The following is a 23,922-nucleotide window of genomic DNA, read 5'->3' as shown; positions in this document are numbered from 1 at the left end:
TACTGCTGGGCCTGCTGGGTATATAACATTATGTAGATGTTACTCATAACTGAGGGGGAGAGACAGACCATTGGTGATATCCTTCTTATGCCCAAATTGCTCATCATATGGTATTAGAACAGTCCATTTAAAATGCACACCTCATTAATACTAAGACGTATGAATCAGAACTTATGGTTGCTTTGCTATCTGAAGGAGTATGTTCACCAAAGTTTGGTAAGTACTTCTATCATGCTATTTATGTACTCTCATTCCAGACTGTCAGCTTGAAAATATCTCTTCTCCTTATAAAATTTCCACAACACTTATGTATATAATTGAGTGAACATGTGCTCTAGTTGCATATGATATCTTGTTGGAATTATGGTATTGTCAATGCTTCCACTCCTTTACATGACGTGAAATTCTCTGATGACACAACTAAATGTTAATAAAAAAATGGTGGTGGTAAATGCCGACCACAGCAGATGCACGGTCTAAGGCATGAACTGTCTCAGCTCGCTTGAGGACCGGGATGGTGGGTTCGAATCCCACTCAAGGCATGGATGTCTGTGTGCATTTATTGTGTGTAGGTAGTGGCCTTGTGACAGGCTGATCCCCTGTCCAAGGAGCCCCACTGTGTATAGGATGAAGAAACTGAAAGAGCGGCCAAGGTCCAACAAAGGGCTGTAGAGCCACAGATGGACATCACAAACTTTTCATCTCCAGTCCAGTTGCACTACGTTCATTACATCACCACAAAGCATTCTGGAAATAAACTAGTATGTTCACTGGCTGGGAGCTATGCAACATAATTACAAACTTTACTATAATAAATTAAAATTCTGACTTCTTTTATAATTTCTACTTATTGAAACAACTCATAAAATGTATTGTTTAAGAATTTAAAGAAAAATACATTAATAAACAACATTAGATAGTATAGGGACATTTTAAGAATGTATGGAGAGAGAATCCCAGATGTTCTATACATGAACTTCATCAAGCTGAATCCTTCTTGAGAAGCCAGAGGCTGTTCAGCTACTCAAGAAATTTCCAAAATTTTATGAGACCCAAAAGTTCATTACCATATTCACCAGAGCCCACCTATGATCTCTGCCTTGAGCCACATGAATCCAGCCCACACTCTTCCACAATATTTACAACACATTTAGTATTAGCTTGTGTCTAGGTCTTCCTAGTGGTTTGCCTACCTCTTCCATTTCATCCCCTTGATAAATATTCCAACACTTGGCAGGTACGAAGTCTGAGATCAAGATGGGAACAGTACACAAAAGAAAGACACAGGATACTAAGAATGACCTTTGGGAAGACAGAAAAATTAGGCTTAATTGTTAGGTAACCAACAAATCAAAGGAAATGTCATAGACATACTGGACATTTTTTAACCAATTTTCAGAAAACTTTGTAGGAATGCTAAGCCACTAGAAATCATCCCAACCCCATACTTTTTTTTAATTCCCTACAAGTAATAACATGGTAGAGACATAAAATTTGGGTAGGAGCAACACTAGTATCTCTTACCAGAGGTTTCTGAAATGATGTAATAGATCTTTGAAAGATATGAATATCTTTGTAGAAATTATAGCAAAATGGTGACTGCATAAAATTCACTAATGAACCTTTGGTGCTGGACATGAAATTTGGTACTTAAACATGTCATAAATTAACATGGTATACTCTCCACCAGTTAACAATTACAAACACCATGGTGGCATGAAACTTTGAAGTTTTCTAACAACTTCAATGTGCACAAAATAAGAATTGTAATAAAGTTCCTCCCAGAGATAAAAAAAAATTGTGAGCTCTGAGAGTTCCCTCAGTATAAGTATGAAAATACTTTCTTCTGGGATGTGATGCTGCATAGTAACATATAATATCCTATCACACACGGACTCATCCCAGAATACAGTACTCTTGAAAATAACTTCAATTTTAAAAGTTCTAAGGTTATGAAGATAAAGCAGGAGCATGTACTTTCAGAAAAAATGATTACTCACGCAAGCATGCATATTTTACTTTATTTTAGCATTTGCATTAAGCCACGCTCAACAGACAGGTAATACAAATACACCTTCCGCCAAATAAAGTTTGGATATGAGTGAAATTTATGTCTTTACTACCCCACTTAGGTTGAATCTCGAACTTAAACTACAGCTCTCGATAACACACATGTAAAGGGATACAATCTATGAATTCACAACAGATGTCCCTTTTCGTAACTGGTAGTTACCCTAAAAACCATGACTTTCTCATTTATATTGGCTATAGACTTGTCTGTTAACAGGTAATACACAGATAATTTGTATAGCTAAGACAGCTAAAGAAAATGCTTCACTGAACTAATTATATTTCAGACTTGCCAAATGACAACTACTAAACATAATTCTATTATTTTTAACAACATATTGTGCAAATATAAAGCAGTATTTTATGATTAACGTGGAAAAGATAAAATAAATGACAACACCCTTCAGTTACTTGCATCAGCAGCAGCAGCAGGAATGTCATTCACTGCCTGTTTCTTATCCTCTATAGGTGACATTGCATTTGCAACTTCTTTTGCACCTTTTCCTGCATCAGACTTTGTTACAATTTCATCAGCCTCTGTTGCTGCCTTGTTGGAATTTCCCTCAGCATGTGGATCTGCAGTGGCTGTACTTCCCTTTTCACTGTATCTAAATCTGTCATATCGTCCTCCTTCAGCATGTGAATCATCATCCTCATCTGAAGACTTGTTACCGGGCTCCACTTCACGCAGCAGTTCTCCAAGATCCTTATCAACATCTGCCCACAATTTGTCATCCATTCCACTTTCTAGATCCTGATCCAAATCTCCATCACCCTCTGCTCCTCCATCTCCAGTAGTTTCCGCAGACGTACCACGGCCTTGTTGTGACAACTCTGCCATCCCCTCTGTACTGCTCTTCTTTGTGCCTGCCTCAGTGTCATCATTAACGGATACTTTACCAGCAGCCTCCTTTTCGTTTGAAACGCCATTATCACCTTTTTTCTGAAAAACAAATCTACGGGTTAAGTGCTCTGGAGAGCAGAAGAAAATACTAAACTGAAAATAAAAATGTCAACTGAAAAAGGGTGTAATGTCATTTTAACAAATGCTGGTGTCACAACAATTTCTATCTGGACTCTGCCAATTTACTGTGTGTGTGTAAAACTGTTTCACTTAATATGATGAAATTTCTAAATACAAAATCTATGACGTCCAGACTAGCTTTGGAGTCCACCGAACCTCTTATCCAATGAGTAACACGGCTCTTCCTGGCCGGTAAAGCGGCCATGGCATGAACCTGACCGCTCACCTCCAGTTAGTGCCGAGGTCAAGAAAATGTGGATCTATACATCCACTCCAGCGTACACCCTAACCTTTAAGAGATGGCCATTTAAATTCCAGTAGTGGTAGCGGGACGGAGTTAATTTAAATGCCCTACACTGTAGAGTAATAAAAATTGTAATCATGTTACTCAAAATGCTGTGATTTCTACAATTTTTGTGATAAACAAACGAAATAAACGCTGCTTTTATCTAGAAAGAATATAGAATCAGTTATTGTAATTTACCGATTTTAAAATCTCTTAAAATTTTTACACTGATGCCAAAAAAAAATTTTCCCTCAATTTCGAACGTCTGTGCACAAAAATGCACACAGTTCCTGCACAAAACGTTTCTGCAGTCTGAATGCCTGCAGCTGACATCATTTTATAGCTATGGCTTACGTGGCAACAGGGGCGGAAGTTTATGCTTGCGTTCCTCATTCTCCAGTTCGTAGCTTCCTTTCGGTATGTGCACGAGTGTGGGCGATGTCTAATCGTTCGCAGAAACGCTGACTGTATTATCTCGTATAGACAAACAAGAAGTAGTCTGTTTTGAAATATAGCCGAGCAGTGTCAGAACGTTCAGACTAGCATTGTGTTTAGCTGTCCACCATGGCCTCGTATTTGGAACTGAAATTGAGAATCAGCTTACAAATGACACCGATTCGACTGTTGTACCGATGACTCTGAGAGTTGCGAGGAAGAAAGTGAATCAGAAATTGAAGTCGATGAAGAACCATCATCTTCGTCGGCAACCTGGGGACCACCACACCAGTGTGGCAAGAGGAGTGTGAATAATTATTCAGGTGGAGCTGTGGGCAAACTGTGGCAAACAGTTATAGCATCTGTCGTCGAACCTGGAAATGGACAAATAAACTATTTTTCCATCTCCTGGAGCTGAACAGTTACAGCCTGTTGTCACGCAGAGAATTTTGTCTCGCTCTTGTGCGGAACATGCTGGAAGGGGCCCACTTCGCCCTCAACGGCCCAGGGGTCGAACCCCTGCTGTTTCATTGGAGATACCTCGATTAGAGGAGCTCAAACCACATCACTGGCGGTTGATTTCGACGAAGAACCATCATCTTGGTCGGCAACCTGGGGACCAGGACACCAGCATGGCAAGAGAAGTGTGAATAATTATTTAGATGGAGCTGTGGCAAACAGTTATAGCATCTGTCGTCGAACCTGGAAATGAACAAATAAACTATTTTTCTGTCTCCTGGATCTGAACAGTTACATCCTGTTGTCACTAAGAGAATTTCGTCTCGCTCTTGTGCGGAACATGCTGGAAGGGGTCCACCTCGCCATCAATGGCCCAGGGGTCGAACCCCTGTCGTTTTATTGGAGATATCTCGATTATAGGAGGCCAAACCACATCACTGGTCAACTTCCTCTACTTTGCAATTGAGGTGTCGTGTGTGCTTTTCGCATGGAAAACGAAGAACCGTCCGGAGAAAGTGTGTGAAGTGCGACGTCGGACACTGGATTTCTGGATGTTTTCAATATTTCCACACGAAACCAACAGTCCGTTAGACGACGCAGGTGGGAAGAGAGACAACTTATAAAGCTGGTGACCAAAAATCATGTAAGTAGAAAAAGAATTTATAACTTAAAACTAGATTTTAAAAAGCCGGCTGCACGCGTGGACTGCGCGACGACATATGGCGTCATTCGTCCCTTTGACTTCATTTTCATGACGCCATATGGAGTCGCTCGGCTCTTAAAGGTTAATGGCGCAGTACTTAATTTGTTAGGCACCCTTTTTACCTTGCATATAAAAATAAAAATCTGGGTTCCCAGGATTTTATCACATACACGATACTGTAGAAATACAGTACAGTTATACTGCCCCCATGACTAAACTTTTCCATGAAAGTGTGGCCTAATTCTACATAATTTTGAGTACTGGATCACTCCAGAGGGAGGAAGAATGTGATAAATCATCAACCTGATCACCACCTCATGCAAAATATTTTGAAATTCACTTACCTCATCTTGACCTTCAGTTTTTTCTTCCAAGTTTTTCTTAGCCTCTGCCTCCTTTGCAGCATTTTCTTTTGCAACCTCCTTGCGATGATGTATCTTCTCTGCTTTGTTTCTTAGTGCTCTATCATCACGGTAACGGACATATCGCTGCAGATGGGTCCGAGTGCGACAGTGAATTGAAAGTGCTCTCTCTGGTTGGTCCAACCGTGGCAAGTAGAGGCGACACAACTCACAGAAGTACACCTCGATTTTCTTTACATACTCCGAGCCTAGGACAATGGGTTAGGATTTCTCACCTGTATGCACTATTCTAATCATACCTATAGCGAAGTTCAGATAGCTCTACAGTGCTCAGAAAACAAGGTGCCTTCCGTCAAAGCAATGGGAATGAGTTCCAAGAACAGTATTTCATGTAAAATCAACATAAAAAAATATAAAAGCTACTATTCACAACTCTAAAGCATTTAAATAAAATTTATAATCTTTCCTGGGAACAACAACCTACCAAGGTTAATTTCAGGTTTTGACTTCCTCTCTTCAGCCTCTTTCTTGTCTTTTTCACTTCTTGGTTTCCCCTCATCACCATCTCCTTCATCACCAGTATCTGAAAAATGAGTCAAAATATGAGAAACATGCTGATGTCAACCTAAGCCCCTCCCTCTAACCCTCTAATGAATATTTTTATTACTAATTCAGTTATTCAGTATAGAGGGGGTGGGTTTCCCCATGCACCGCGACTTAATACTCTACTGTACGTCCCCCTTTAATTTCTACTGTCGCCATACCCTATCGATACTGGTTCCCGCTATCTCCCCTTTCTGCCGGCGAGGTCGGCCCTCTACTGGCAGTGGTACCTGAATACTCTCCCCTTTCTGCCAGCGAGGTCGGCCCTCTACAGGTATTGTTACCCGATAACCTCCCCACCTACTGGAGGCATTGGAAACTACTTGGGCGGGAAAAGTTCTGCCTAATTTTGCTCAGAGGTCTCCTAGAGACGAGGATCTTTTATGTGCCGTAAATCTACGACACAGGACCCATGGCTTAAAAGTCCCTCCCGGAGGACTTGTTCCCTGAATTTTTCAGCCCTTAAAAATTCCACGACTTCCGCCAGGTTTGAACCCGCGTAACTTGAGTCATGAGATGGGAACGTTAACCCTAGACTACGGAGGCCGCTTTTTTTATTACTAATTCTCTCGACTGCAAAATATCATATGATCACCTGGGTGCTGGTTATGAAGAATTTATTGGACAAGGAATTAAAGCCTTATACACACTTTCCTAACTTGCATTTCCTGCAAACTGTCCTGTTCTTCCTATGATTACTAAACCAAACACACACTCNTCACCTGAGGAAGGAATCAGATCCAGTTTCCGAAACGTCGTGTTTCTCTTAGTTATCTTAAAACCAGGACGATGGATAAAGTCCGAAAACCCAATATCTTTGTGCAAACACACACTCTTGCAACTTTATACAGAATGTATGTCAATGCATATCCTATTTATTGCCAATAACTGGATTACCAGATGATTTATCTAAGGAAGCCAGACCTCCATTATATGAGCACAGAGAAGTATATAACCTCTTATCATTATCAATACACACCATCAACAGTACCAACAGAGTCGAGTATCATAAAGTTGTCCATATTCAAGTCCTTGTCATCGTCCATTCCACTTCCATCATCATCCTCTATATCCCTGCTTCGATCACGCAGGTGCATCATACGCTCTTCAAGTCTTGCTTTTCTCTGTAACAACCATTATTCACATCTTCATTATTAATGCAGTCAGTCTGCCATGCTCTTGAATCTGATTGCAGTTACAACTACTGACACCTCCCCCACCTCCAAAACTCATTATGCATGTCACATAAATGATATCTCCTACCAGTGCTCAGAGTAAAGTATACACAGTCTAGAACTAGACACTTCTGTGACTTGTGACTTGAATGCTTCACAACTCTTTGCTGCACCAAATACACCTAAATTGGAGTATAACTGAATTTCTCACACTGAGCTGTAACACACTTACAAGCAGTTGTGCTGCCCTACCTTCCAGGGACAAGGTACTGAAGCACAATGAGCCTGAAAGCACATGCTTCATTCTAAGGAATCATAACGGGCAGATAAAGGAAACGAAAAAAATATGCATGTCCACCAACATTGTAGCTCAGTCCAAACTACTACACAATTCTTAAAAAAGGCACAGAAAAGCTGTGAGGGCAAAAGCAGTAATTAATGTAGCCCATGTGTTATACTGCCGGTCACTGTAGCCGAGCAGTCTAAGGCATGTACTGTCTTTGCTCGCTTGGAAACCTGGATCGTGGGTTCCAATCCCACTCAGGGCATGGATGTTTAGTTTGTTTGTGTGCGTTTTTCTGTGTCCGTGGACAGGTAGAGGCCTTGCGACGAGCTGATCACCTGCCTAAGGAGTCCTACCGAATGTGTAGGATCTAGAAAACCCAAAGTGAATGGAGAAGTTCATGGAGGTAGGCCAAGGCCCACTGGGGCTGTAGTGCCAAGAAAAAAAAAGTGTTATGAAGGTCATTTAAATTAATGAGGTCTAACAGCATAAGAATATAGTAAAATGAAATGGTACAGAATAAGGTGAAAACCTCCACAATAAATGTTTCACAGTCATTACCACTGAATAATTAATTCATTTGACAATTCGTATGTATATCACACACATACAACAGCAAGGAACTTCAAGAATATATGTATGCATGCCATGCATGCACACACAGTCAACTCTCGTTCCATTTCTTATTTAAGTTTATGGATTTGAATGGTAACTGAGGAATTTGCTGCCACTGAAGTAAATGAACACAATTAACTGCACTGGGACAACAAATGAAACACTCTGCAAAGTCGCTTCTTTTTAGGCAGTTTTAAACTCCATACAGTAATGTCTTCTTTACCTTAAGATGGTCCAAGGAGCAAATGTGATTTTCATACAGCATAGGAGATTTGAATCCAATACGGCAAACACGGCAGTACGGCATCAGGAACTTTTTCATGGCCTAAAAAAAGAAATCCGTATAATCTCTCTTCAGTATCACATCAAATCCACATCACTTTGTAATGAAAACCTACCCGGTGAGAATCAGAAGCCTGGTGCTTTATTTTCAGCTGCCTGTAATTCAGCTTGCATATGGGACAGAAATTTGAGCGAAGTGCTAGATTCCCATGAACTTCATCATTTTCCTCCAGAAGTCTCTGCTTCTGTCTCTGGCTCATGCGCATACGTGCAAGCGTTTGCTTGTGTCTGAGTGACTGTTTGCGCATCATACTTATATGCTTTGATGTGTACAAATGTAATGTATATTCCTGTAAAGAGAAGACACATTATAATACTGAATTAAAAATTATTCCAACACCACAGTTTCTTGTTATCAGCTGACAGAATGGATAAAAAAAACTTATTCAGATTATCAAATTCAAAATCTGATGGAGCCCAAGATTCGTCATCGTGACACCCTTTACTGGGCCCTATCCTCGGCCAATTTATACCTTCAATTCAATTCTTCTATCTATGCTCATGTCTTCTAAGTAACATCTTCCCACAAGATCTTGAATACATTCCTTCTTTTCCCTGATCCATTACAACAATATATCTATTTAGATAACATGCAAACCTTGAATGTGATGCAGCGAACATAACAGTGGGGGCAGTTCAAACGGATATACGGCCTGCCACTCATTGTTGATCGTGGCATGCGTTTGCGACCTTCTTCACTCACTGCACGAGCATCCGAATCTTGCTTAATTGTAACCTAATACATTGCACACACAAATAAACAATGTGTAATTAAAAGTCTCATACACAGAGTTAGATGGTCACATTACTGTCTACTTAAAAGAAACATGATTTCTATGTGGAACAAAACATAACCACAATAAGGAATAAGTAAAAAATAATAAGACATTTTATAGTGAGAAAAATTATTATCACTGTCAATTTCTTGATGGAAAATACTGCAGAAGACTCATAACAAGCAATTCCTAACCAACCATAACTGTTTCTGTAACTTTTTGTATTAACTGTACTTGCACTTTTCCTTCCCCAATTATTTACAGTTAGCAGTCTGAAAGGTACCACTAAATCAGAATGCAGAAGTTAGATAGACCTAAAGATTTGGTATTACAACCACTTTTGGATATTATGATTAAGAATTAGAACAAGCAATTTTACGAACGTTACAAATTCTCGGTACATTAACATTTCAGTGTATTTGTGTTTTCTCCATGTATAATTCTTTCATTTGTGCCCAGTCCACAACATTGTAACCATCAACATTTAAATGCCACAAGTGACAAAAACGTTTAAATTCCACGATTATCATGACATTTAATCGAATGTAATAAAGATTAAAGATTCAGAACCCTACTAGAAATGTGCATGTCTGTCAATCCTGCTGATTAAATTACAGACATTAACTGACAAGTTTTCACAAACTTGGACACAAATATTAACTTTCTGAGATCAACAAGAATAATCTGAATGTCACATGCATTGATCATGTGGTAGCAAAATCAATACCACTATATCTAAAATTGTGTAAGGCAACAAAAGTTACACAAAATTATGCTACTTCTATCATTTTAAGTAAAACTGGAAGTGACTTGGTCACTGCATGAACTGATTTTAAGCAATCTCATTCTTATGGAAGAATGCTTACATGTACACCTCCTTCATTCTTCACATCGGATTTCTTGGGGGGTGATGCTGTATCGGAGACAGAATCCCTGTCTTCGTCATCCTCTTCCTCCTCCTCCTCCTCATCATCAACCTCTTCACCTTCCTCTCTTTCATCATCCTTGACTGATGCCTTTGGTTCTTTCTTCTTTTCCTTTACCTTCGTCTTCTCTTTCTTGTCGGGAGTTTCACCTTCCTCCAGTTCGTCATCATCTTCATCATCGTCAGCAACATCATCAGTCTGTTCAGGAAGCACAATTCCCAAATTCAGCAAAATCCTCACTCAACGAATATTTTTTCTTTGTCTTGGCTAAAAGCCAATATAAATAAATGTATTATTTTCCTGTATTTAGTGAATTTCAATTTTGTAAATAAGTTGCCTTTAGTATAAGATGTTTTAAACTTTCCAGAACTTGTACCTGGACCCAGTGTGACTGCAGTCAAAACTACAATCACTATTGTTCTCTCTCGACCAGAAATCATTGCCTATTAATTTGGTATTAATAACTGTATTTACAGGGTGGGGCATATTAACCTTTCCAATTTCACAAGGTCACTGCTGAGGCTAGGGAGGGGGTAGAGTGGTGCGGATGGTATCGTTAAGATGCGTTATAGCATGCACAATGGCTTGGTCGGGAGAACATCGTGCGTTCGTGCTGAAAGAATTTATTAAAATCGACGGTTCTGTGATCAAAACCCAGCGAGCCTTTCGTACTCACTCGGTCAGCGTGATCCCATTCCCACTGGACCAACAATTAGAAATTGGGCATCAAATTTTAGAGCGACATCTTCTGCATTAAAAAGAAAATTTTCAGGCCGATTGTGGTGTCTGGGGTCCCTACTTCTTCAAAGAAGATGGTGAAGTCGTTACTGTGACTTCTGCTCGATATTGTTACATGCTTGAAAATTTCCTTCTACCGAAATTGGATGAACTATTGCAAGATCATGACCTGGAAGATATCTGGTTCCAACAAGATGATGCTATGGGCCACATCTTCGATCGTTCAATGGAGATTCTAAGACAAATGTTTCCTGGTCATCTTGTCTCTTTGCGGGGTGACATCAGGTAGCCCCCCCAGATTGCCTGATCTAACACCATGCCTCAAGGCAAAGGTGTACACACACTGTCCCCGAACTATCGATGAACTGAAGGCTGCCATCACCGAAGAAATCAACGCTATTCCACGGAATATGACTCGTAGAGTCATGGAAAACTTCCGAAACAGGCTCCGTCGGTGTATGGAAAACGGAGGTGGCCATTTGGAAGATATTATTTTTAAACCTCATTAAAATAAAACTGCATTCTATGTCCTTTCAAATAAAATAATTTTGCTTGCATCTTTCTTTTTTCTATTCCACGCATTTTTTAAATCAGAAAGGTTTATATGCCCCACCCTGTACTTGCATAGAAACAGTATACTCGAAAAATAATTATTTTATAATCATACACATCAAGTCTTAGAAAGCCATGAAAAGTTTATAGATGCAATTTTGTGTAACTCTCATTTAGTATAATGGCATTACTCCAGACTCATTCAATACGGACTTCACAGTACAAGACCACCACTGAACTACAGAGAGTCAATTTCATTAATAATGGCAATATATAGAATGTCCAGATGAAAGATACCCAAAATAAAAACTGTATATGTCAGAAACTGTCATACACATATCTGTTTTGTCATTGGAAAGTAGTAGTTTTTCATACCGAGCTTATGCGCATACGTCACCACATTTTTGCTACCACGTTAGGAATCACCTGGGCAGAGAGGGATATGAATTGGCAGAGGTGGACTAATCGCTTTGCCTCCTAGGTCACCAGATTTAACCCTCATGGATTTCTTCTTGTGGGGTTATGTGAAGAACATTGTCTATCAGATTAAGATCAACGACCTTCAACACCTGCATAAGGGATGTTGTGGCTACGGTAACACCAAACATGCTTCAAGTATATTTGTCATGGCACCAACAGAGTCAACATTTAAATTTATTGAGAAAGTTATATATGCAGATAAAAAAACTTCGATAGTTTCCCCTTTGTAATGGTTTAACCCATTGATGTGTATAATAAATTCTTTCTGAGATATAATAATTTTATTTTAGATACCTCTCATCCGGACACCATGTACTTTGACTTAGCACGAGGAGGAGTTCCTCCAGATTCATTCAGCATGGACCTAAGTACATTGACAAACACTGAACTACAGCGAAACAAAAGTTAACTAAAATTAATTTAGTTTACATAAAAATCAACCTGCTATCAGACTATCTGCAATAAAATAATCAGACAAGCAGCTGAAATATTCTAATCTATATGTTTCTCTTTTATATACCTGAGGGCAACAATCTATGGAATGTGACCCAGGGCTTACCATTTATTTACAATGCAAATGGCATTCACAAAACTTGGGATACAACAGAACTGAGGTATCATGTAAGAAAGACAATACTGCTGATGCAGTGATAGTCTATAGGCCCTTTTTATATTTAAAAAATGTTACATAACACATCCAAATAACAAATGTGTGCGACAGTGAGAAGTTAAGCTAAATGTGAGCAAGTAGATCTAGACTGATTTTAATAAAGAAAATTAGGATCAATAACTATTCCATTACTACTGCGTAGCTGTTATTTAAATATAATTACAAATGGTTACCATGTGTGGTCTTAGGCTGTGGTCGAGAATTTAAAACTTGTGATGGGAACAGGTGCTTGGTATTTTTGCATTGTCCCATATAAAATAATTACACATCATAAATTCAATACATCATTCAAAATACAGAAATTTCAAAGTAACTATAGTTGCTCAACCGACAAAATAAGTTATAAGCTTTTAATATGAATAACCCAGAGTTCATGTACCATCAAATCTGAGGCCTGAATCAGGTCCAGTGACTCACAAACTATCCTTTTGTTTTGAGAATATGAAGTATTATCTTATCCTCAACTACCTTCATTCCACAAGTGGCCACTACAAATATTAATATGTTTTGTGAAGAACTCCTGACGAGCACTCTCTCACATAACGCAATCAAGTCAAGATGTGGAGGGGGCTGCTACTGTGGACACTTTCATTCACTCAATTCTGGCACATTTTGAAATAATTTTTTTTAATGCTAGTGGGGTGGGACTAAGTCCCTTGTACTGCGGTCACTTCTGGCCTATTGTACCAGCCCCAGTGAGGGTGATTGTGGAGCAATTGGTGGAATGAAGATTGGCAAGGGAAACCGAAGTACTCAGAGAAAACCTGCCCCAGTGCCACTTTGTCCACCACAAATTCCACTTGACGAGACCTGGGGTCCAACCCAGGCTTCCGTGGGGGGAAGCCAGCGACTAACCGCTTGAGCTATGGCACAGCTCCATTTTGAAATAACTGCAACTTCTGACACTGAGTTTGAGGGCACTGGATACTTAAAATTGAAAAAAATCATTCATTCATTCATTCACTTTAAGCATCACAACTGCACAATTTGTTCAAGTGTGATGAAGAGAAGGTGAACTGGAGTTTGCGTTCCTAATTTTCACTTACTTTTTCCATGTCTTCATCCCAATTATCTTCTTTCTCATCCTCATCACTGATGTCTTCAGTAGCTTTAGATCCTTCTTTCTCTCCTTGGCCATCCCTTTTAGCAGACACTGTAGCTTCCCTAATCCTAGCATTACAGAACAAGTTAGTACACTACAACAAACATAAACAAATTATGAAAACTTCATCCTCCCATCTCACCCTTGCGATAATGTGTCCGACGTTATGTCTTGTTACAGCAGTAGTCTCCACCGACTTGTTCATCTCTTTCTCCATACAATTATTTCTATCTCTCTTTTTATATATTTATCTATGCATATACACTGAAGGTTGTTCGTCTTCAGAAATGGAACAAACAGTTTTGCATATATTCTTATTCCCCAATCAATGTTTTATTTATTGTTACAATTAATTTTCTTTTGCCACTGTAACCCAATTTCCCTCAATCTCTGGCTGTGACATTCACCGTAGAACTGATTTTTGCATAGGTGGCATCCAATAAAGCTACATGCAAGTTAATGTGTTTCTGGTTGTCGCAGGTGCCATGTCTAACTGAAATAACTAGAGACAATGCTTTCTTTCAACTCTATACATAGGCCATCTACTCCATGATCAGCCCAATCCATCTCCCCTTTCAATCTTTGTGTATCTTTTAAGAACAAATATTTACTCAGAGCTCTGTAGTCCAATTTCCTCTTGTTCTCTCAGTATATCACTTTGTAACATTTCCATCAGTTTCTTTTCTTTTAATATACTGTAACAGATATTACCTCCGTAGCTTCTGAAGCCTGAGCCTCCTTAGGTTCTCAACTTGTGATCTTGCTGCTAACATTCTTTTTCGGAAGGTGTAACTAGAATCCAAAATGCTTTTCTTCCTGATGAGTAAGGAGTCGACTCGTCTGGGGAAAATCATTCTCGACATGCCTCTCGTTCCCCTGCCGCTAATGCGCCCCCTGAAGGAGCCTCGGGGGGAGGAAAGATGCCGAGGGGGGGCACTTGAGGGTGGGGGCATGCTTGAATCCAGCTGTTCAGCCTTTCTGTGGGGATAATCCTCCCTTGATCGGTCTCTGAAACTACTGGCGGACCGCCTCTCCTCGCGGTAACCGCGGCCCCTTTCATCCGCATAGCCTCCCTTCTCCTCGGAGTAACCGTAACGGTTACTGTAATCACTCCCACCCCCGTAGCTGCCTTCGTGGCTGCGGCGGCTAGACGAGGCCTGTATGGCAAATCCAAAACATACACAGCTATTACAAGGAAGAGAAGTTCCCATCTGCATGTTCACCATCACTGAAATACTGAAACAATGATACTGTTGTCAAGCTTTCAAACACCAACATTCTTCAATTAACAATGAACAAATTCCCTCTTTATTAGCCAGATCAGCAAAATTGGACAGGTTTGCAAGTTACACCGTCAAATAATTAATGATTAAAAAGTCCACCAAAACATACTTATAGGGCCTTCATAACAGTTAACGTTTTTCATTCATAATGAGTCACAACTTCTATATGGCAGGTTTGCATTCAACTTCTTCTTATGTCAAACTACTGAAAAATTATACCTCACTTGTTTCATTTAGAAATGTTATGCATGGCTTTCAGTTTTGTTAGCAAATCAAAACCCACTTTAGGGCACAACATTTTAATCTTCAACTTGTCTGGGTTAAGTTTTCATTACCAATTATCTGCTGCATGTCATAAATCTGAAAGTGTTAGATCATCAGACAGTCACGTGAATTCTCTTTCACATTTAAGATGAGACCTGCCTTCCATTTCCAGAGGCATATCAACAGTTCTGTGGTATGTTTGCTCTAATACCAAGAAACTTAAATTTCTCATCCTTGATAACAATATTAATACCAAAATTACACTACTGGATAGGTAAAATGGAAACCTGTCCACAACAGGAAAATAATGCATGCCAAAAACCAAAGTTATATATCACCACCATGCAATTATCTGGATTATCTTTCAGCTTGCCTTCCTCTCACAGAGGCATATCAATCGTTCTGTGGTGCATGTGTTCTAACACAAACCTTAAATTTCTCATCCTTTCTACTGACATATATATGTACCAAAATTATGATACTGCATAGTTAAAATTGAAACCTGTCCACAGTATGAAAAATAATAAACATCAGATGAAAAATATGAACACTCTTCCTCCAATTAGACAGTCTTCTTAGACGAAGAAGTTTGTCTCCTGTAGTCTGTCAGAAGAAAATGCAATTATCCTATTCATGATCAGGTACTAAATATGAAACCTTTTTTTCACATCTGGCTACCCATATCTTCACATTTTTTTCAATTTCTCTCTAACATACACAAATCTTCAGTGTTGTGCTTCCTGTAATGTTGACATAAACACCTAAATCACAAAAACAGCCCACAAATAATGTTAGTGAGATACAAAAGAACACAAAGACTGTACACAAATTGAATCTAACACTATTTTCTGGTCATGCTAGTGAAACTGTGAAGAGAGAAGTTATGGCTGACATGTTCATAACAAAGTACAAAAGAGACAAAATGAAACAACAAAATCATAAGAGGACTGAAAAATAAAACTGAATCATGCCAACATAATACACACTACACATTCAGACTCAACTTAATAACTGTGTTATTCAAATAAACAAGGATAAAATACCAAAAAAAAAAATTGCTGTACTGAATTATTCTTTGTTACTTTCATGTCTACATGATAATCATTTAAAACAAGTGAGGAAATCTTCATGTAAACTAAGAACTCTGGCATATTCGCTTGATTACTGCCTGTAGACAGCACAGAATCCATTGTTTTCTTACCATGCAATCCATACAACTTTTTGGAAAAGTACTAGACTTATATACAGCTTTCATTCCAACAACTTTCATCCCGATACATATTTAGTGAGACTGCATCATTTCTGCATGAGAAATGCACACGACTATATTTTGATAAAGGTATGTACTGCTGTCAAATCGCAACTGAAACTGCATTATGGTAACACATTTCAGAACTAACAAATCTCTTTGGTGGTTGATTTATTATGTGCACATGGATGGTTAAAGCTGTTATGGGAGTTCTGGTAAGATTTCACTGCAAACGCAACAAAAGAAATAAATACTGCAGTGCCTGCATTACTTTTCTGTAAATCTCAGTGTTATATAGTAAGACACGTAATTAGAAATTGGGCTTGGAGGTCATGTATTTCAACCAATTTTGGTTATTATGAGCATATATAAAGGTTGCACTGTACTCTCTGAAAATAATTACTTGGGCTCAAACTATTCATTTATAATGTTAGAATCCAGTTTTGAGAATTCCCTAATGAATATGCATACTCAGCTAACAACAAAGCAAGTGATGCAATTCTGAAGACCCAAAGTTATTCCTTAAATTAAACTTCACCTCCCTCAAAACGATTTTCCTGTTTTATATACCTGCCACTGAACCCGTATCACTGACTGACAGTACCTCCTACAATTATGAGCATTCCCAAATAAAAACTGGGAAGTTGACTCACTCATAAACTTTTGCAAAGTGAATCAGGCACAGTTCCTCCCTTTAAAATCAAAGTGAATATCCACAACCCCATAAAAGATATGCAGTGTCTGATACTAAATTAAGAGTGAATAGTTTAAGCCTGTTCCATACTCTAGTTAAGTTCAATACTTATAATCTATCAAGTGAAAAAATTAATTATAAATAATATTAGTAACTTACATCAGTGGGCACAAACTTCAAACCGGCCTACAAAGAAATCCAAATTTTCTACTGTGACATGAACTCTGAGACAGCACCCTTGGTTTAAGAGTTACCTCTTTCTAACTCATGTCTACCTTTCCTCAGCCAATTTTACCGGTGCGGTTTTATAGATAAATTGTTAAGTGAAACCTACAGCAGTTATTATCCAAATTCATTAAGATTCCCTCAAAACAGACTACATACAAAGAACGATGGAACAATGCTCCTGTGACCCTGCATGTTCTTTGAGTACATGAGTTTGTGTTAGTTCATGGAAGCACCTCAAAAGCATTTTGTGGCACATTTACTGGACACTAATACACAGGTATATAACTCCACCAATGGTATATATTCATTACACATCTACTAACATATATCTCATTGGGACTTACACATTAGTACAAAGAAGTCTGGCCTTTTACACTTAGAAATATGAATGAGGTCACGTATGAGATCTATTTTTACCCTACAGGAAGTAAGAGGTAACAGAAGAGAGAAAACTGCAATCAGATATTTCATAATTTGTACTCCTCTTAAAACAGTAAGGTGATGAAATCAAAGGTAAATCATAAAGAAAGAAAAAAAAAAACCCAGAAACTCAGGTGCTAATTAGGTCAGTCTAGAATCAGAGTAAAACCCCAACCCAGCACTTCAACTTTTACTGCATATATTGTCCTAGCAAAAGCCCGATACAAACTATTAGTCTCAGATTTCATGAATTCTGATTCATTAAATAACCTGCATTCAGTACATGAAACTTTTTAGCTTCCCCAATTTGTACTTCTGTTTAATGTGACTGTGAAGATTACTGTCTTCTGGGATGAGACGCTGTACAGTCTGGTAGATGGGCGTCCATGTCACCTCCTTTTCCAGGTTAAGAGAGACTTCTGAAATGCAGGCGGTTAACCTACTGAACTACATGGTGTCACACCCCAGAAGACAGCACTCTCCAAGGTCACAACTATAAGAACATCAAAAATTTGCTTTAAAATCTCTGAATGGCATAGATTTTACCCAGCCTTCAGGAAGCAGCAGAACCTAAACATCTTCAGCAAGTCCGTTCTCGTTTTATGAAATCTGGAACTGGAAGTACTCACAATGAAAAAAAAATGAAGATAAACTACAACAAAACTTTTGACACCACAGATAGTGCAGAGGGGGGGGGACATGGTCGGGAGGGGGGATATAATTAGCGTAAGTCCAGAGTTTGATCATTATGTACACTATCAAATCATGTCATGACCTCAAACCAACTTCAAAACTTAGGCATCACCTGGAAGAAGACAAATATTTGGTACTGAAGTACTCTTAGTTGCAAAGGCCTAAGTTTTAGCTATATACCTGTACATAATCATGATCAGTCCTCAAACGTTTGCGTTGGGGCTCTGGAGATCTATGGTGACTGTGATCACGAGTTGAGTAACCTGGTCCATCCTGCAACACAAAATGGTAATATGTGATGCAAGAAAAATAGGCAAATAATTGTTGAGTGAGAACTTTCATGTACTGAAATACAAGGAAACAAATTCATTTGCATGAATATATGATTGCTCTTTTCAAAGATGTTCTGCTAGGTCTCTCAAGATCTGATCTGACATACTTCCAAGAGTCTTTCCACTGCAGTAATTTTTCTTTTAATTCGCTTAGTGGGGGGTGGAGTCCAACTGGGCCCACTCGGCACAGCAGTCACTGATTGGCCTATTGTAGCCTGCCCTGGATGATTATGATGGAGAATTTGGTGGAATGAAGGTTGGCAGGGGACACCAAAGTACGTGGAGAAAACCTGCCCCAGCACCACTTTGTCCACCACAAATCCCACTTGAGCTTTGGCACGGCCCTTCCCCTGCAGTAACTGATATATAAAATAACAGTATTTCAAAAAGGAACATACTATTTTAGGACCAAGGTTTTTAATAATCTTCCTTCTAGCATGAAGAACTTAGTTCATGACATGGAACAATTTTGAACTACTTTAAAAACGTTCCTACTTTTAAATTCATTTTACTCATTGGAAGAATATTTTAACTTCAATATTAATTAACGCTCTTGGTCTGTTATAGCAGCACATTTTTATGTTTGATTATTGCAGCCCTTTTCATATTAGTATGTTGCATGCTTTTACATATATATTTTTTATATGTTTAATGATTTACTAATTGTGATTTGTCTCGGATAACATGTGTAACTGTTACAGATTAAGTGCAATTAATTTTTATCTATATAATTCATGGGACTTGTCTTGCTGTCTTTGACTATTTCTACATCCACTGGTCTTCCAGCCGTGAAAGGCGGCCCATACACGTGCGAGTCTGGCTCAGCGAGGAGCCGGGCTCAAATTAATTTCACCACACACATATGAGCATGGCAACCCACACATGGATGAGCTCAGTGGAACCCAAGGGGAGTTGGACTCGCGAGCCAGACTCGTATGTGTATGGGCCCCCTAAGGATCAATGGAATGTAAATAAATGAATGAAAAAAACACATTACCAGAGCAATTTCAATATGCTGAACATCCAATGTGAGCACTCAATCTGAAAAATTATTTTGTTAGTACAATATCCTGTAAATTGATACCATTATATGAAATGGGCTGTAGTCATATTACATCAATCCTACAGATGGGTTACATGCCATTCTACACCGAGGAGGTTTATAGTACAGCCATGCAAAAAAACATAATTATTTTCTGTAGCATTCCCTGCTTAACTTTAATGGAGATATTTCTCAACATTAAATTTTTAAAGAACAGCAGCATATCTTTCTAACCTTATAGTACTTGACTTGCCACTTATCACAGTTAAAAAATAAAACCAAATGCTGCGAGCCCACATTCCATGTTAAGAATAACACTTCAATTCCCAAAATGGCCAATCTAGAGTTCAAAGCTGCAACTATGGCCTTATCACTGTGAGTACTTAACTTCTGATTTGCTATGATGCATTCCCAACATTGGCTAGGCTATGTAACTGCTTCCTTATTTAAGTCTGAGGTTTCATTTTTCCCCAACCAGTACAATGAAGATTCAAGCACAATACACAAATGTGAATGACCCAGTATGACATAATGTCACTTTAGTGCACAAGTGAAACTTTTAGTGTGTATCATTCGAATGATGTTTGTTTAAATACCTTCTGCTGTTTCCTCCTCAGTTCCAACATGTGCAGTTATACTTGTATCATAAAAAAAAGTTCTCACTGTAGATGATTCTCAACAATGTTAACATATTTTCAGAAACTTCAATAACACAAACCCTCACAATTCAACTTGTATACTGACCTCTTGAATTTCAAACATACAATTAAATCCTTACCATACGGCTATAACGGCGATAGCTGGAGTCGTCTCCACGACCTCGACTGCCATATCTATCACCACTACTGCTGCTTACGCCACCTGAGAATAAATTTCTTTATTTGAAGATGAACCCCCTTTTTCCCCCACTATGACTAGGCTAGCTAAGGACTTATTTGGTATTAACCACACACAGAACCTCCAGACTTTACAGGTTACTCATCAGCTCTTAACAAGTACAAGCCACTGAAGTCTGACATGATCTGTGTGACAAACACAGCAAAACTTCAGTTTCTCTAGTTTTTTAATGACACAAAATAGTAAACCTGTGATATGTTTTCACATGCTTTAATCACCGCAATGCCACAAGATGTACGGGGAGATTAAGAAGTAGCTACTAACACTCAACCTTGGTACTAGCTGGAGGAAAGTGGCCATCCTGACACTCCAGCAACTTCACTTTGTGGAAAGTCCCAATACTCATTTCACAGGAGGCTCAGTGGAGCCCCAGAATCAGTCCGGATGGTCTGCAGCTACCAGCAAAGTAATGGACAGGCTATAAACTGAATAACCTGGCAGGGGTTCCTGATTTCTCACTTCACGATAACGAACAGAACATACGTGTTGCCCACAGAGATTGATCGAATATCCAGTAGGTACCAAGTGGCCCACAAGGTTAGAACATACGGAGCAATCACATGGGGGGTGATAAGTACACAGACATCATCACTTCAAAGGTACACAACAAATATCAGGAAAAGTGGGTATATTCCCAGACAGATTAAAATATGTTACAATTGTACCAATATACAAAAAAGGTGATAAAAACTTAGAATCAAATCACAGACATATATCCATAGTAACATGTATTAGTAATATATTTGAGAAGGTAATGCATAGTAGATTGTTAAAACATTTGAATGATAATAGTATATTAAGCAAATACCAGTTTGGATTTAGAGAAAATCAAGGGACTGAAAATGCAATTTATAGACTTATCTCTGGAATACTAGACTCATTAAATAAAAAAATGCAAGTCTGTGGGATTTTCTGTGACTTAGAAAAGGCTTTCAATTGTGTTAGCCACGATATATTATTAAATAAATTGAGGTATTATGGAATAAAAGACAAACAATACGACCTATATGTCATATCTATTGAATAGAAAACAGAGAACTGCTATCTCCAATGGGACAAACAGTAGTAAAGTAAACTCTCAATGGGTTAAAGTACAAGGTCCCTATAAACAGTATCGGGAAAAATCTTTCCCTTACGCGACTGTACAGCGCAGTACGCTCGCACCGCGCTGGCGTGGTAGTGGGGTTCTAACCTTTAACACGCACCAAGCGCCATTCGCCTGAGCACGTTCGTAGAGGCCAGGCCGTGTTTTCAGTGGACCCATCGAGTGAGTCGGTGCAAGCGCAGAATGCAGCGAACGATTGAACGCCACTTTGTCCAGAGGTACGCCATCAAGTTTTGTGTTGGACTGGGGAAATCGGGTACGGAGACGTTGGGCATGATTCGCCAAATGTTCAAGGATGAAAGCATGTAACAAACTGCAGTTTTTAAGTGGCACAAGCTCTTCAAAAGTGGCCGACAGAGTGTGAAGGATGAGCCCCGCGGTGGACGGCCGTCAACGTCAAGAACCGACGACAACGTGCAACGTGTGCGTGACGTACTCAATTCAGACCATCGGTTAAGTGTGCGCATGATTGCAGATCGTGTTGGCATTGATAAGATGACGGTGCACACCATTATCACTGAAGATTTGGCGATGCGAAAGGTCTGCGCGAAACTCGTCCCGAAGGTCTTGACGGACGACCAAAAGCAGAGAAGAGTGGCTGCTTGCGAAGACCTTCTGCAACGCGTTGAGGAAGACCCCGGCTTTCTGGACGTCATCACGGAAGACGAAAGTTGGATATTCGAGTACGACCCGGAAACAAAGCGTCAAAGTTCTGAATGGCACACTTCGGCATCACCTCGTCCAAAAAAGGCGCAAATGAGCAAATCCAGAATGAAAACCATGCTCATCGTTTTCTTCGACGCCCAGGGGGTGGTCCACTACGAATTTGTACCTAAGGGGCAAACAGTGAATGGAGCTTTTTACCTGGAAGTGCTAAGAAGAATGAAGAGAAGGGTCAATCGGTGAGGCCAGCCATCGCCGGAAATTGGAAATTGCATCACGACAATGCACCCAGTCACACCTGCTCCAAGGTGACCGACTACCTGACAAAAAGACGGCATCGCGACGGTACCCCAACCCCCCTACAGTCCCGACTTGGCACCAGCAGACTTTTTCGTTCCTGAAAGTGAAATCCTCCCTCATGGGACCATCATGGGACCCTGAGTGCCGTCAAAGAGGCTTGCACGCAGACCCTTAAGGACCTTCCGGAATCCGCCTACCAGGGAGCCTTCGTGTCGTGGCAACGGTGTTGGCAAAAGTGTATCGATGCACAAGGGATGTATTTTGAAGAATTTTGAGGCATTGTAGCAATATCTGAAATAAATCTATTTTCCCGATACTTTTTATACGGACCTTGTAACTAATGTTGTCCCGCAAGGGTCGATACTGCGACCACCATATAAATGTCCTACCCAAGATTTTGGAGACTAAGAGTTTTCCCATTCTATTTGCTGATGATGCCAGTTTTTTAATTTCTCACAATCCAATAAAACTTAAAAATACAAAAAAATGAAGTATTATAATACTTCATTTATATAATATGTTTTCATTATATTGACATTAAATTTTTTTTTAAACCAGTTTAAACTGGTTTAAAAAAAATTTAATGTCAATATAATGAAAACATATTATAGAAACTTCACTGTAAAAAATAATGTAGTTTGAGAAATGGGAGGCATAGGAATGGTGTTATTAAATACGAATCACATAACATTTCTTGGCCTGACTATCCAAAATGATATAACTTGGGACAGACATACAGAGGAGATAATAAAGAAATTAAATACAGCTTGTTATATGATAAGAAATGTAAAACCAGTGGTGACTGTAAAAACATTACAAAGTATTTATTATTCATACTTCCATTCTGTTATGACATATGGAGTAATGTTTTGGGGTAACTCAACACATGCAGAAAGAGTTTTTAAGATACAAAAGAGAGTTATAAGTAGGGCCTGGATTTCTATGCCATGTCATATTTCTTTCCTAGGGTTTATTCCTATTTTTAAATGTAATTATGCATGTTTTCAGTCATTCTTATTGAAATTATGTCGTTTTTATTGTGCATATAAACGCATATGTTAGAGTTTTATTGGTTTTACAGCATATTTTGGCATAATTTTGAAATAAGGTCATATTTTTTTTCATTTTAGAAACAATTCTTTGATATAATG

General features: G+C 39.0%; 1 protein-coding gene across 2 annotated transcripts in view; it reads right to left on the bottom strand.

The window, feature by feature from the left end:
• Positions 1 to 2,001: 2,001 nt before the first annotated feature.
• The window catches only part of LOC111875786 (zinc finger protein on ecdysone puffs), a 29,731-nt gene continuing 7,810 nt past the window's right edge, over positions 2,002 to 23,922 (bottom strand). For both annotated transcript variants that reach the window (XM_023872305.2, XM_023872306.2), the window contains exons 3-14: positions 20,585 to 20,667; positions 18,613 to 18,705; positions 14,313 to 14,758; positions 13,546 to 13,669; positions 10,000 to 10,257; positions 8,956 to 9,093; positions 8,414 to 8,647; positions 8,239 to 8,340; positions 6,922 to 7,066; positions 5,824 to 5,922; positions 5,322 to 5,587; positions 2,002 to 3,013 (exon numbers count right to left, since the gene is read on the bottom strand). In XM_023872305.2, the coding sequence (XP_023728073.1) occupies positions 2,474 to 3,013; positions 5,322 to 5,587; positions 5,824 to 5,922; positions 6,922 to 7,066; positions 8,239 to 8,340; positions 8,414 to 8,647; positions 8,956 to 9,093; positions 10,000 to 10,257; positions 13,546 to 13,669; positions 14,313 to 14,758; positions 18,613 to 18,705; positions 20,585 to 20,667 (2,528 nt within the window). In that variant the 3' untranslated portion in view covers positions 2,002 to 2,473. The remainder of the gene's footprint in view (positions 3,014 to 5,321; positions 5,588 to 5,823; positions 5,923 to 6,921; positions 7,067 to 8,238; positions 8,341 to 8,413; positions 8,648 to 8,955; positions 9,094 to 9,999; positions 10,258 to 13,545; positions 13,670 to 14,312; positions 14,759 to 18,612; positions 18,706 to 20,584; positions 20,668 to 23,922) is intronic.

The sequence above is a fragment of the Cryptotermes secundus genome, unplaced genomic scaffold (genome assembly GCF_002891405.2).
Source record: "Cryptotermes secundus unplaced genomic scaffold, Csec_1.0 scaffold949, whole genome shotgun sequence".
NCBI lineage: Eukaryota > Metazoa > Arthropoda > Insecta > Blattodea > Kalotermitidae > Cryptotermes > Cryptotermes secundus.
Note: the sequence above shows the minus strand (reverse complement) of the source record. Positions and strands in the feature narration are given on the sequence as shown.